The 13,703-nt window shown below is 40.6% G+C and overlaps 1 protein-coding gene across 1 annotated transcript in view; it reads right to left on the reverse strand.

Moving 5' to 3' along the window:
* LURAP1L (leucine rich adaptor protein 1 like) overlaps window positions 1–7,970 on the reverse strand; it is a 47,981-nt gene extending 40,011 nt beyond the window's left edge. The window contains exon 1 of the mRNA XM_004600343.2: window positions 6,951–7,970. Coding sequence (XP_004600400.1) covers window positions 6,951–7,262 — 312 coding nt within the window. The 5' untranslated portion in view covers window positions 7,263–7,970. The remainder of the gene's footprint in view (window positions 1–6,950) is intronic.
* Window positions 7,971–13,703: the final 5,733 nt, after the last annotated feature.

The following is a 13,703-nucleotide window of genomic DNA, read 5'->3' on the forward strand; positions in this document are numbered from 1 at the left end:
TACTCATGGCTGTCTAGTTATCACAGGTTTACAAGAATTATACTGTACTTTTAAAAATAAGTGATTGGGATGTGAGGAAGCACCCCGTGCAGTCAGAGAACTTGAGTTCCAGTTATAACTTTGTTCATTAATTAGCTGTTCAACCATCTAAAAATCACAAGGATATCATTTGCAAAATGTGATGAAAATATTTACTCTTTTCCAGTATGACCTTAGACTCAAATAACAGATATTAAAAACACTCTGCAAACTGAAATGGACTGAACAACTATTATTGGGTATAGACTTCGCAAGAGATATGTGAAACTGATTTCTAGATTTTATCATAACTTTCCTATGTTATCTCTACACTTGCTATTGTATGATCAAATTTTCTTATCTCTGAATCAAAGCAATTAGCATTTGGAAAAATTTATTCACTCTTCAAAACACTCTTACTTTGATATTTTCACCTTGAAATGGACTATTATATGGTGAAAGACTGAAAGAACTCCCGCTAAGATGAGGTACAAGGCAAAGATATCCACTTTCTCCACTTCTAATCAACACAGTATTAGAAATCCTGGCTACAGAAATCAGTCAAGAAAAACAAATCAACGGGATCCAGATTGAAAAAGAAGAACTCAAACTATCAATATTTGTAGATGACATGATAATGTACATAGAAGACCCTAAGGGGTCCATAAAAACAGCTGTTAGAAACAACAAACCAATGCAACAAAGTGGCCCAGTACAAAGTCAATAGACAAAAATTAGTTGAATTCTTATATACAAAGAATGAAGCTGAGGAGAAAGCAATCAAGAAGCTTATGCAATTTAAAAAAGGATCCAAAAACATCAAGTATCTAGAAGTCAGCTACAAAAGACGTGGGAAATCTATACCATGATAATTTTAAATCACTTAAGAAAAAGATAGAGGAAGACCTCAGGAAGTGGAAAAATATCCCATACTCATGGATTGGAAGAATCAATATTATTATAATGACTATCCTACCTAAACTTCTATATAGCTTTATTGTATTCCCCATCCAAATTCAGATGACATTCTTCTGGGATATTGAAAATTCAATAATAAGAGTTTGTATGGAATCAGAAGGACAGTGAATAACCAGAACCACACTGAAAAATAAGAAATTGGGAGATATTTCATTACTAAATTCTGAACTGTATTATAAAGCTATGGGGCTGGATTGATAGCACAGCAGTAGAGCATTTGCCTTGAATGTGGTCAACCGGGGTTCAATTCCTCTGCCTCTCTCGGAGAGCCCAGCAAGCTACCGAGAGTATCTTGCCCACATGGTAGAGCCTGGCAAGCTACCCATGGCGTATTCAATATGCCAAAAACAGTAACAAGTCTCAAAAATGGAGATGTTACTAGTGCCCACTTGAGCAAATTGATGAGCAACGAGATGAAAGTGATTATAAAGCTATAGTGATCAAAACTTCATGGTACTCTTTTTTTTTTTCTGGGTCACACCCAGCGATGCACAGGAGTTACTTCTGGCTTTGCACTCAGGAATTACTCCTGGCGGTGCTCAGGGGACAATATGGGATGCTGGGATTCGAACCCAGGTTGGCCGCATGCAAGGCAAACGCCCTACCCACTATGCTATCACTCCAGCCCCTCATGGTACTCTTAATAAAGATAGATCCTGTGATCAACGGGTCAGAATCAAATACCCTATCACAAAACGTCATATATATGGGTAGATAATTTTTGATAAAGTAGCTGAGAACATGAAGGGGAGTAAAGATAGCATCTTCAACAAATGGTACTGGGAAAATTAGATAACTACATGTAAGAAACTAGAGCTGGATCCATATTTTACACCTCACACAAAAGTCAATTCAAAGTGGATCGAAGACCTTGATATCCAACCATAAGCTATAAAGTTCACGGAGGAAAATATAGGAAGAACACAGAACACTTCAAGAATTGAATCTTACAGGTGCCTTTAATGATCTGATACCACTGACAAAAGCAACAACAAAATAAAAAAAAATGGGACTACATGAGAAAGTATTTCTGCATGGCAAAAAAAAAGGGGGGCGCTAAAACTAAACGACAGCTAACTGAATGGGAAAAAAGATATTTGCAGTCAACACATCAGATAAAGTTTTGATATCTGGGATACATAAAATACTCACAAAGATAAATAACAATAAAAACAAATTCAAATACTCTATTAACAAATGAAGAGGGGAAGTGAATAGACGCTTCAGAGAGGAACACACAGGAATGGGCAGTAGGCACATGAAGAAATGCTCAGCATCACTTATCATTGGAGAAATCCAAATCAGGACAACAATGCGATAGTACCTTACACCAGTGAAATGGCACACAACAAAAATAGTAGGAACAATCTGTGTTGGCAGGGATGTGATGAAAATGTTCTTCTCCACTGCTAGTGAGAATGTTGTCTGGTACAACCTTTGTGGAAAACAGTCTGGAGAGTTCTCGGGAACGTAGAATTGAGCTGCCATATGGACAGCAATTTTGCTTTTGGGCATTTATCCTCAGGACATAAAAAAATCTCTTTCAAAAGTATATGTGCACACTATTATTCATTGTTGTAATCAATACAATAACTAATATATGAAAACAACCTAGGTATCCAATGACAGATGAGTGGATTGTGAAGATGTGTGTGTATGTTTATGTGTTTATATACACACACACTACTACTATATGTGTGTGTATATATACATACACACATACATAATGGAATACTATGCAGCTACAAGGAATGATAAACTCATACAATTTGCTGCAACATGATTGAAACTGGAAGATATGATGTTGAGTGAATTAAGCCAGAAGAAGAAAGAGAACCACAGGATGAGCTCATGTATCTGTGGTATGTAAACTACTAGATGAGGAAATGTATCCAAGTTAAAGGGTGATGCTTAGACCATCTTCAATCCCAGTGTTTAGAGAGGAGACAGAGAGAAAAGGAAAATATCACGGGGGCTAGAGCAACAGCACAGCGGGAAGGGCGTTTGCCGTGCACGCAGCCATCTGGGGTTTGATTCCCAGCATTCCATATGGTTCCCTGAGCACCTCCAGGAGTTAATTCCTGAGTGCATGAGCCAGGAGTAACCTCTGTGCATTGCCGGGTGTGACCCAAAAAGGAGAGGAAGAAAGGAAAGAAGGAAGGAAGGAAGGAAGGAAGGAAGGAAGGAAGGAAGGAAGGAAGGAAGGAAGGAAGGAAGGAAGGAAGGAAGGAAGGAAGGAAGGAAGGAAGGAAAGGAGGGAGGGAGGGAGGGAGGGAGGGAGGGAGGGAGGGAGGGAGGGAGGAAGGAAGGAAGGGAGGAAGGAAGGAAGGAAGGAAGGAAGGAAGGAAGGAAGGAAGGAAGGAAGGAAGGAAGGAAGGAAGGAAGGAAGGAAGGAAGGAAGGAAGGAAGGGAGGGATGGAAGGAGGAAAGGAGGAAAGGAAGGAGGAAAGGAGGAAAGGAGGGAAGAAAGAAAGGAGGAAAGGAGTGAAGAAAGAAGGAAAGGAGGGAAGAAAGGAGGGAAGGAAGAAGAGAACAAGAAGTTTTGAGTTAACAAGCTTGATGGCTTCAGTTATACCAGCGATATGATTGTGAGCTATAGTCATATACCCAAAATACATACTCAACAGAACTGAAAACATGAGATCTAACTGGCAATCACTACAACTTCGTAATTTGCCTGTCAGGTTGACAGGTGGGGGTTGAGCGGGTGTTGGGATGGGGAGCGAATCTGGGAACACTGGTGGAGGGAAGTTGACACTATGGAGGGTTTGGTATTGAATTATTGTATGTCTAAAACACAACTATCAGTAACCTCATAAATCATGGCTCTTTAATAAAAAAATTTTAAATAGACCACTGCAAAATTTTTGGCCAATATTTTCCCCTAGTCCACTTTTTATGAAGTTATTTATATTGGTAATAGAGATTTCAGCATTAAGACACTTAGCCATAGAAATATCTTCCTACTCTTTAGTATCTTTCAATTTTTGTAAAGAACTTTATATTGAGACAACTTTTGTAAAAGTCCATTTGTACTGTATCAGTTGTATACACATCTAATTCTAATATTAGAATTAGAACATCTATTCTAATAAGAAAAGAGAGGCTTGTGCATGGTTTAGGTGTTTTATATTTTTAGGCAAAAGCTCTGTGGGTAGATCCAGATTCTCGTAATTCTAAAATTTCCAGAAAAAATCTGTAAGCAATATAAAACAATGAGCATGAAATATGGAGTCATACACAATAGCAGTTACTATAAATCAATGCTTGTAGTAAAGGGCTGAAAAGAACATTAAAGCTATTACTATAAAGTCACATTCAAGTTCTAGTTTCCTAACTTTTCTACAAGGAGATGCTAGAATGAGACAGGAAGAATTGTATAAGTGCATCTGTTCAATGTTTATATCAAAACTGCCAAGTCTATGGGAAAACAAATCTGTTGCCTTGCAATTATGCTGAAGATGGGGTTTTTAGGACCCAAAAGAGTTATATAACTTCAGAGAAATTGTCTTATTGGCAAGGGGTATCTCCCACTTTCACTCTCCTTGTTCTAAACTCCAGGGGTATCATTTGCTCAACGGATGTCATCCTTAGAATACAAAGTTACTAAAAATTTGAACTCGGGGCTGGAGAGATAGCACAACGGGTAGGGCGTTTGCCTTGCAAGCGGCCGACCCGGGTTCGATTCCCAACATCCCATATGGTCCCCTGAGCACCGCCAGGAGTAATCCCTGAGTGCAAAGCAAGGAGTAGTCCCTGAGCATCGCCAGGTGTGACCCAAAAAGCAAAAACAAAACAAAAATTTGAACTCAAATTATCTTTTTAGACATAAATTTCCCAAAGTCCACAGATATTGATGCTTCAAACAGAAAATTTAGAAGCCAATTAACAATCTGTCACTGCTGTTATGACTCATGCTGTTTGCTTTCTAAAATGTCTTTATTAGAACACCATATTTACATTGAGATTCGTTCTGATGAAGCAGATATTTTGTTAACTATGACATTTTTCATTATGAAAAATGAGTAAGTCTAGAAAGTTTCCTTGGTTAAAAGTTATCCCATTTTTTTTAATCCTGTGGAGTTTTTTTTAAAACATACTTGACTTGTATCTATAATTAATAAATGGCAAATGCATGTAAGCAGAAAGTCCTCTTGACTTTTTTCCATTTTGTTTATTCAGTAACCAGATCATTGCTAGTATATAGTAAATATTCAATTAATACATACAACTTGTGGGGCTGGAGTGATAGCACAGGGTAGGGCATTTGCCTTGCACACGGCCGACCTGGGTTCAATGCCCAGCATCCCATATGGTTCCCCAAGCACCGCCAGGAGCGATTCCTGTGTGCAGAGCCAGTAATAACCCCTGAGCATCGAGAGGTGTGACCCAAAAAGAAAAAATATATATATACAACTTGTGTGCATGTTTATACAGCAAAATATGAATATAAAAATAAATATGCATTGCATGTCATGATGAACATATATGAACACCAATACATATCCAGACATATATGGCATATATTATATTTAGATAGGGATAATTACAAGCCTGTATGTGTATAGGTCCACAGTGTGTAAACATACATAACTTCATATAAGTATGCATATATTTTAACTTTCAACATCTGGAACATCCCAAGTAGCAAGGAAACATATTCTTTAGAGAAAGTAAAGTCTGTAAATCAGCTTAGACATCTTTAACAGTCTTTAGAGTGAGATACTAGAACATGTGTTCTAATATGAAAATTCTGAATAGAGGGCATGATCTCCGAAAAACTGGCATTTTGAATACATACATTTGCCATGATTATTGTGTGAAATTTATCCCCTCCTGAATGTTCTCACTGCAGAAAGAGCTGGGGAATATCTCTGGTGTAGTGGGTCACACTACTTCAAGGTGGGTGTGTTCTTTTTAAATGCAAAGCCTCAACAGAGTCATTTATGTAGGAAATCCGCATCATCTCTGTGTAACTGAAGCTCCCTTTTTCAACATTTCTATTAGCCAGGCAGAAATGTTGATAGATATTGCTGCTTTCTTGATCGTTTTCTTCAAAGGATGTAGGAAAGAATCATTTCCTCCAGCCAGTTCATTGTACAAATAAACCTCAGACCCACAGAGGTGAAATGACAACCCCAAGAGCTCATGGCAAGTAAATAAATCTAAGTATATCCGGAATAACAAGTCTTCTTAGACTCTACTAGTCCCTTTGTCCTGTTCTTAGGCCAACATTTGCAAACAGTTCAGAAAACAATTGCAGATAGAGGATGGAGGGGGCAGGGTAGGAAGAGGTCTTGAACGATTTCCCGGGCCTGGGGAATCACCTGCTCGCCTGGATCAAAACAGTGAAATGGTCTATTCATAAGGATTTCAAGGACGAGTGGGCCATTGTTTTTCTGAACCAGCTGTGAAGTATCAGCCCCTGGCTTGGAACAGCTGCGCGTCTGCACAGGGGGCGGGGGACTGTAGTGGTGGAAGAGGAGTAAACCAGGGAAAAGGCTGCAGTGACCGGTCGCGCCACCTCTCGGTAAAGCAGGAAGTATTTTTGCAGTAAGTGCAAAGGACTGAACCACCTTTTGAACTGAAAGTGTGAATGGCTGCACAGCAGGCCCCAGAAGGGTGCTGCTATAGGTGCAAACCCTCGGCGGGCCACAGCCCGAGCCGCAGCTTAAGGGAAACCTGGAGTCGCAGAGGGCAGAAAGTCCGCAGGCTCTGCTGTCTTGCCAAACCTTGACCGGGCAAAGTCCACAGTAAACAGGGCTTGCAACATCAGCCACCAGACTCGTGCCCCCCACGCTCCCCGCATTTCCCACGCACCCAGCCCAGCCCAGTCCTAAGGTCCCTGATGCCCAGTCCTCCTCCCCTGCCCTTCTCCGCCTGCGCCCCCCGGGGTGTGTGTGGGGGGCGGGGGGGAAGAGGGAGGGCTCCCGCAGCTGGCGCGCCACACTCACCATCTCTTGCCGGAGGAGATGAAGCTTGGTTTCCAGCCTCTCCAGGGCGTTGGAGTGGCTCGGTCGTGGGGAGCTGGAGGTTGGAGAGGACGAAGACGAGGATGACACGGAGGGAGGGAAACTGCAGCAGCTGCTACTGCTACTGCAGACGCCGCCGCCGCCGCCGCCGCCGCCGCTGCCCACACTGGGGTCCCTGTCCTTTTCCAGGGGGGCTACCTCCTCCCCGCGGAGCGAACGCACGAGGCTCTCGGGGACTTTGCGCCCCAGTTTGAGTTCGATATCTCTGAGGTCTGGCAGCGGACCGTCTTCCATGACTTTTCCCGAACGTTGACAACGGTGCGAAAATGCAGTGGCGGAGAGGCCTCCCCAGCTGCAGGGGGGGATCCGCGGCTCCCTCCCGGCTCTCTATCCGCGGCGGGCGGACTGCAACGTCCGCTCCATAGCCGCCCGCGCCCGGTCGCCCCCGAATCCGTCCTAGGCTCTGCGGGGCTCAGCCGCAGCTCCCTGGGCGCCGCGTCGCCTCCGGCTCTAGGATTAGGGTGATTGCTCTATCGATACTCTTCTTCTTCTTCTTCTTCTTCTTCTTCTTCTTCTTTTGGCTACCTTCTTGAAAAGTTAATTGTTAGTGCAGAGGGTAGAGGAGAGGAGGGGAGCAGGTACGATAGACGAAAGGGAGAGAGAAATGAAGTCTGTTGTAGCTTCATGGGAAGAAAATTTCACATTATAAACTGTTCGTCCACACCCCTGCGCCATTCACTCACTGTCCATCTGGTACCAAGCGACACAAAATAAGAGGCAGCCACACTCCAAGGTTGTTTCATTTCCCGGCCATACGTCTTGCAGCTTTCCAAATATCCTGAGTTGTCAAAAATTATCACTGGTCACTGAAAGAGGAAGTCGGATTGTGCATAGATGCATTCAAAAGAGATCGCTAGCTCAGCAGGGCTGTAAAGTCTTCTTTGATGTCGCAGAAATACCCCCTCTTCCCAATGAGGCAGTTAGATCCAAGTCATTGTGTTCCTCCCAGCCTCTGAAACTTTAAACTCCGCTGGCAGGTGGACCAAACCATGGCCAACCCTAGTACCGTATATCACAGACAATAAGAGCAGCATGAATTCTCCTAATTCTGCTTCCAAGGGCCTTTTCGGAGTTTTGCTTCAGTTGAGGGACTAATACTAATATTAGATATTCAACTTGCCCTAAGATATTGCCTGCTAAGTACATTATTTTTAATAGCAACAATTATAGGCAGATAAAGAACTTTAAATTTGATGTTATTTCCTACCTTTTATTTAGATGAAAAAATTCAAATGTAGCACTGCCGGACAGTTTTATACTAATAGTAAAATATTTTCTCCAAATATTTAGTGATAATATGCAACCACAATCTTTACCAAAGATTACAATATGTCACTGCAAACAGAAATGAAGAATTAAATTTCCAAAATAATATATGACTATTAACATAAAGGGCTGAAGCGATAGCACAGCAGGTAGGGCGTTGGCCAACCTGAGTTCAATTCCTCCGCCCCTCTCGGAGAGCCCAGCAAGCTACCAGGAGTATCCCACCTGCAGCATTCAATATGCCAAAAACAGTAACAAGTCTCACAATGGAGACATTACTGGTGTCCTCCGTTCTAGCAAATCAATGATCAACAGGATGACAGTGATACAGTGATTAATATAAGAGTACTTTTTAATGAGGCACTTGCTGAAATACTTTATTATATCGAAGAATATTGAGTATGATTAATTAAAAAAGTGTCTTAATTGATAATTTATATATTATATATTCATCTGTTACCAAGAAACATAGAGTGTAATCTATCGAGATAATACCACCAAGTAAGTTAATATGAATCTCATGGATTATAGGTTTGATTCATCATTGAATTAGTGTTAATAATCTTCAAGTAGAGGTTACTATTTTCTTTCCAATAAACTAATTTCGGGGTTCTATTGAAATAATTCCAAATATAAGTCCCTCTGTTACTCGAACAAATAAGTGATTGTGGTCTTGTCCTTCTATGGCTCAATTCCCAGAAACAGCACATTACATTACACTTGTAAACACATAGGCAGATATTTATCTGATTATCTGAGTCAGAATTTGATTTTGCTGTAGCTTCATCTAAGCAAATTATTGACAGGAAACAGACCTTCTGAATGAAATAGTATGTGTCAGGGAGAAAATTTCTGAATTTCTTTGATCAGTATGTTGGGAATTTATGTTATTTCCCAGTTCTCAAAAGAAATTAGGAAAATGGTTATAAGTTAATTGACCCTTTTTCTTTCTTTTTGGATCACACCCGGCGATGCACAGGGGTTACTCCTGGCTCTGCACTCAGGAATTACCCTTGGCGGTGCTCAGGGGACCATATGGGATGCTGCGATGCACAGGGGTTACTCCTGGCTCTGCACTCAGGAATTACCCTTGGCGGTGCTCAGGGGACCATATGGGATGCTGGGATTCGAACCCGGGTTGGCTGCATGCAAGGCAAATGCCCTACCCGCTGTGCTATTGCTCCAGCCCCTAATTGAGCCATTTTTAAGTTGGAGTAACAATGTATGAAATCAAAGAGCAGCAGTAAATTTCAACACAATGATAAAATAGCAAGCTTTGTCCTAAATTTGGAAAACCACAAGCTCAATGGATAAGAATTGCACTGTGACATGTAATTATGGAAAGCTTGCATTTCAGTCAGGAACAGTTTTCTATTCTAAAACCCTAACAGAGTTCAGCATAGGACTTGCCAGGAAGAGTAGTTATAAGTGCGTATCAATGTTGGACTTAATCGATTAAAAAAACCTTACCGTCAAATTGCCATCAGTTTAATTACAAAACAAGACCATAACTTTTTCTGTAAAGCTGTAAAGTTAGTATAATGTTAAAAATAACTCCAAAATAAAATACATTTTCATGTGTTTTCAATGTCTTCAAAGAAAATATTTCCAAATATGAAAATATGACCTATATGTAAATTAATAGCACTGTATTCTCATTGTTCATCGATTTGCTCGAGCGGGCGCCAGTAACATCTCCATTGTGAGACTTGTTACTGTTTTTGGCATATCGAATACACAACTGGTAGGTTGCCAAGCTCTGCTGTGTGGGGGGGATATTCTTGTAGCTTGCCAGGCTCTCCGAGAGGGATGGAGGAATCGAACCTGGGTTTGCCATGTGCAAGGCAAATGCCCTACCCGCTGTGCCATCGCTTCAGCCAAATAAATAAACAAAAACAAAATTTTCATGTGATTTCACTGAAACTATTCACTGAACTTCCTTTCCTTCTTTCTTTCTTTCTTTCTCTCTTTCCTTCTTCTTTCTTTCTTTCTTTCTTTCTTTCTTTCTTTCTTTCTTTCTTTCTTTCTTTCTTTCTTTCATCTTTTTGCTTCACAGGGGTTACTCCTGGCTTAATTCCTGGATGTAAATAAATATTTTGTTTTAATACAAAACAAATGTAAAAGAAACAATTGTTAAAGAAAATCCTAGTTTTCACTTAGCCCACACTCTTTGGTCTTTATGCTTTTATGATTTATATCTGGGCTGGAGTGATAGCACAGCTGTAGGGCGTTCACCTTTCACACAGTCAACCCGTGGTCGATTCCTCCGCCCCTCTCGGGAAGCCCGGCAAGCTACCAAGAAGATTGTGCCCACACGGCAGAGCCCGGCAAGCTACCCGTGACGTATTGGATATGCCAAAAACAGTAACAATAATTCTCACAGTGAGAGACATTACTGGTGCCCGCTCAAACAATTCCATGAGTAATGGGATGTAATGGTATCTATTGGCAGCAACCTCAACAAACATCTCCAAATGCAGCAGCTATGTGTACTTAGGTGAGAACTCAACATAACGAATGGGTGAGCTGCACAGAAGGAAGAGAGTGGCATGAAACACCCTCAAGAGCATCAAACAAGTTGTTAAGAGGACAAAGAACTTCCAGCTCCAGGCACATCTTTTTGACTCCACCATTCTTCCTGCACCAACATACACCTCAGAGACCTGGGCCCTACAAAAACAGGATGAAAACACTATTCGGGTCTCCCAAAGAGAAATCAAAAGAGCTATGCTTGGAGTATCATGTTTCATTCAAGTGAGAAAAGGAATAGGAGTTCTGATCTCCAGTTGACAATCAAACATCAGGGACGCTGTCTCCTTTGCCAACGTGTCAAAAATCAGATGGGCCAGACACCTAATGTGATTTGGAGATGACCACTGGGCTAGATCTGTTACCGACTCAATTCCACGGGATGTCAAAAGAATGAGTGGCCACTTAGCTATGAGATGGTCAGACTTCTTTGTCAAGACCCTGAACGAACAGTTTGAGGCTCTTCATGTTCCTGGAGCAAGCAGACACCATTGGGCTACACTAGCTAATTAAGCAGGACACTAGTGGAATCAGCTGACAAGTTTTTCTAAGAATGCCTCAATCACAAAACTGAAAGATGCAAATCACATTTTAAGTATGCTGCACTTATACTTCCTAGTATGAAACACAGCAGTTATAGCAAAAGCAGATGAAGCAAGACTTTGTTGGAGTGAGTAATGCCACTCCTTAATCTGCTGCTGACATTGTGAATAAAAGAAAAAAGGCTTTCTACCTGCCCTCTGGCAATGACTGAAAGCTTGCAGCATCCCCATCTCTTACTGGCATAAAGTTCAAGGACTAGATCAAAATCTCTAACCTGAGAGTCACCACAGTGCAGAATATGATTAAGCAGCTAATAGCATCAAAGGTTCCTTAACATTTTCAGGAAATAAGTGTGCAATGAGCTTAACATTCTTTGAAATTTTGTTTTATATGTGAGGTTATGTTTCTATGAACAATATTGTTCATCTGATGATGTGCTTAAAAAGGAAGGTGTCATAGCAAAACAAAGAATGATGATCTTATACAAATCAGGGGGAATTTTATATCCGTTAAAACTGTTAAGATTTTATCTACTTGTTTACAGGGGCACCTAATTCACCTGCATTTTTATAACTGAATTGGATCTATTTGACCAAGTCAATTATCTTCTTCATTACCAACTTGACTGATATTACAACATTCATATTTTATGTCATATATATTCCTTTATCTATTTGAAGTGTTTCTCGATAGGTAGAACAAACCCTTTATGCATGCTGATTGGAACCTAATTAATATTTATAATCAGAGCTAAACGCTTTCCTGAGAGGTTTAGAAGATGATACTAAAATTAGGTCACCAGTTTCTAAGTCAGTGTTATTCCTGGTTGACAAACCCTGTCAAATCTCCCTGACTTCATTATTTGCTATAGAGTCATTTGTTTGCGTTTTTTGCTCCCTAAGCTCTGAATTCCTACTGTAAGGTGTAATGCCAGGACCCATAATAAGAGATGTGTTCAGCTGTTTCTCTGTTTTTTTTTTTTTTTTCCAGCTGTTTCTCTGTAGCCTGCCCAGTTGGGCTTAATAGAACAGAACTGTAGATTATTTTTTTCAATACTTTACTGGTAAGTATTTAAACAGCTTTGGAAAATGCATAAATAACTCCTCTATGTCTTCAGACAACTTTTATGATGTAAATATTCCCACAATGATTGATTGATTGGTTTCAAGTCTCTGATGTGAGTTGGGAGAATATGGGAAGCAGTAAAGCTTTATATTGTATTTCCACTATGTAGATGAATGAGATATAATCATAAGAGTATAGATAGTAGAAAATTGTAGTCAAAGAATAATAAATTCAATTTTTTTCATTACAAAGTCTTTGCTTTGGTATAACTTTCATAATTTAAAGTTTTACAATGTAATTTAAAAAATAATAGGAGTTAAAACTGACTTGCAAAATTCCTTAAACATTTAATAACTGCCTCATACAATTAGTATGGGCTGGCTCCAATGCACTTCTGTTTTATAAAGTATTAGAGGACGGTCCTTTAGTATAGTTAAAACAGGGAATATAAACTCAAAACGTGTAAAGGCAGTGCAGTTTTAATTCCAGAGGTTAGACAAAGTGGTAATTGAGGAAGTGAGTCCTGAAGTTAGAAGAAGGAAGATTAGGTAACTTTTGTTAGGTAACTGTGTTGGTTTCCAAGGGCTGCCATAACAAAGCACCACAAATTGTGTTTCTGAAAACAATAGCAGTTCAGGGCCAAAGAGATATTACAAAGGTTAAGGTGATTTTCTAGCAGGAAGCTGTGATTAAGATCCTGGTTTGAATCCCAGGTGTGACCTCTGAGCACTAAGCCAGGTGTGGTTCCCCCCAAACAGAACAGAAACAAAACCTTATCAGTAGTTCATTATCCTACAGTTCTAGAGACTGGAAGTCCAAAATCAAGATGTTGAGAGGTTGTGCTCCCGTGGAATTATACTGCATCCTTTCTTGCATCTTGAAGTTCTAAGAGTCCTGTGCATTCTGTGACTGGTGGTGGCATAATTCCAGTCTCTGCCTCTATCTTCACATGATTACTTTCTGGTCTTCTCTATGACTAAATTTATCTTTTACAGAACACCAGACATATTGGATTAAGGGCCCACCCTAGCCCTGTAGTTTAGCAACTTCAAACTGCAGTAACTGTGGCTGGAGCAATAGCACAGCAGGTAGGGTGTTTGCGTTGCACGCGGCCAAACTTGGTTCAATTCCCAGCATCCCATATGGTCCCCTGAGCACCATCAAGGGTAATTCCTGAGTGCAGAGCCATTAGTAACCCCTGTGCATCCCTGGATGTGACCCCAAAACAAACAAACAAACAAACTGCAGTAACTTCATTCCCAAATAAGACCA

This window comes from Sorex araneus, chromosome 1 (assembly GCF_027595985.1).
Source record: "Sorex araneus isolate mSorAra2 chromosome 1, mSorAra2.pri, whole genome shotgun sequence".
Taxonomy (NCBI): domain Eukaryota; kingdom Metazoa; phylum Chordata; class Mammalia; order Eulipotyphla; family Soricidae; genus Sorex; species Sorex araneus.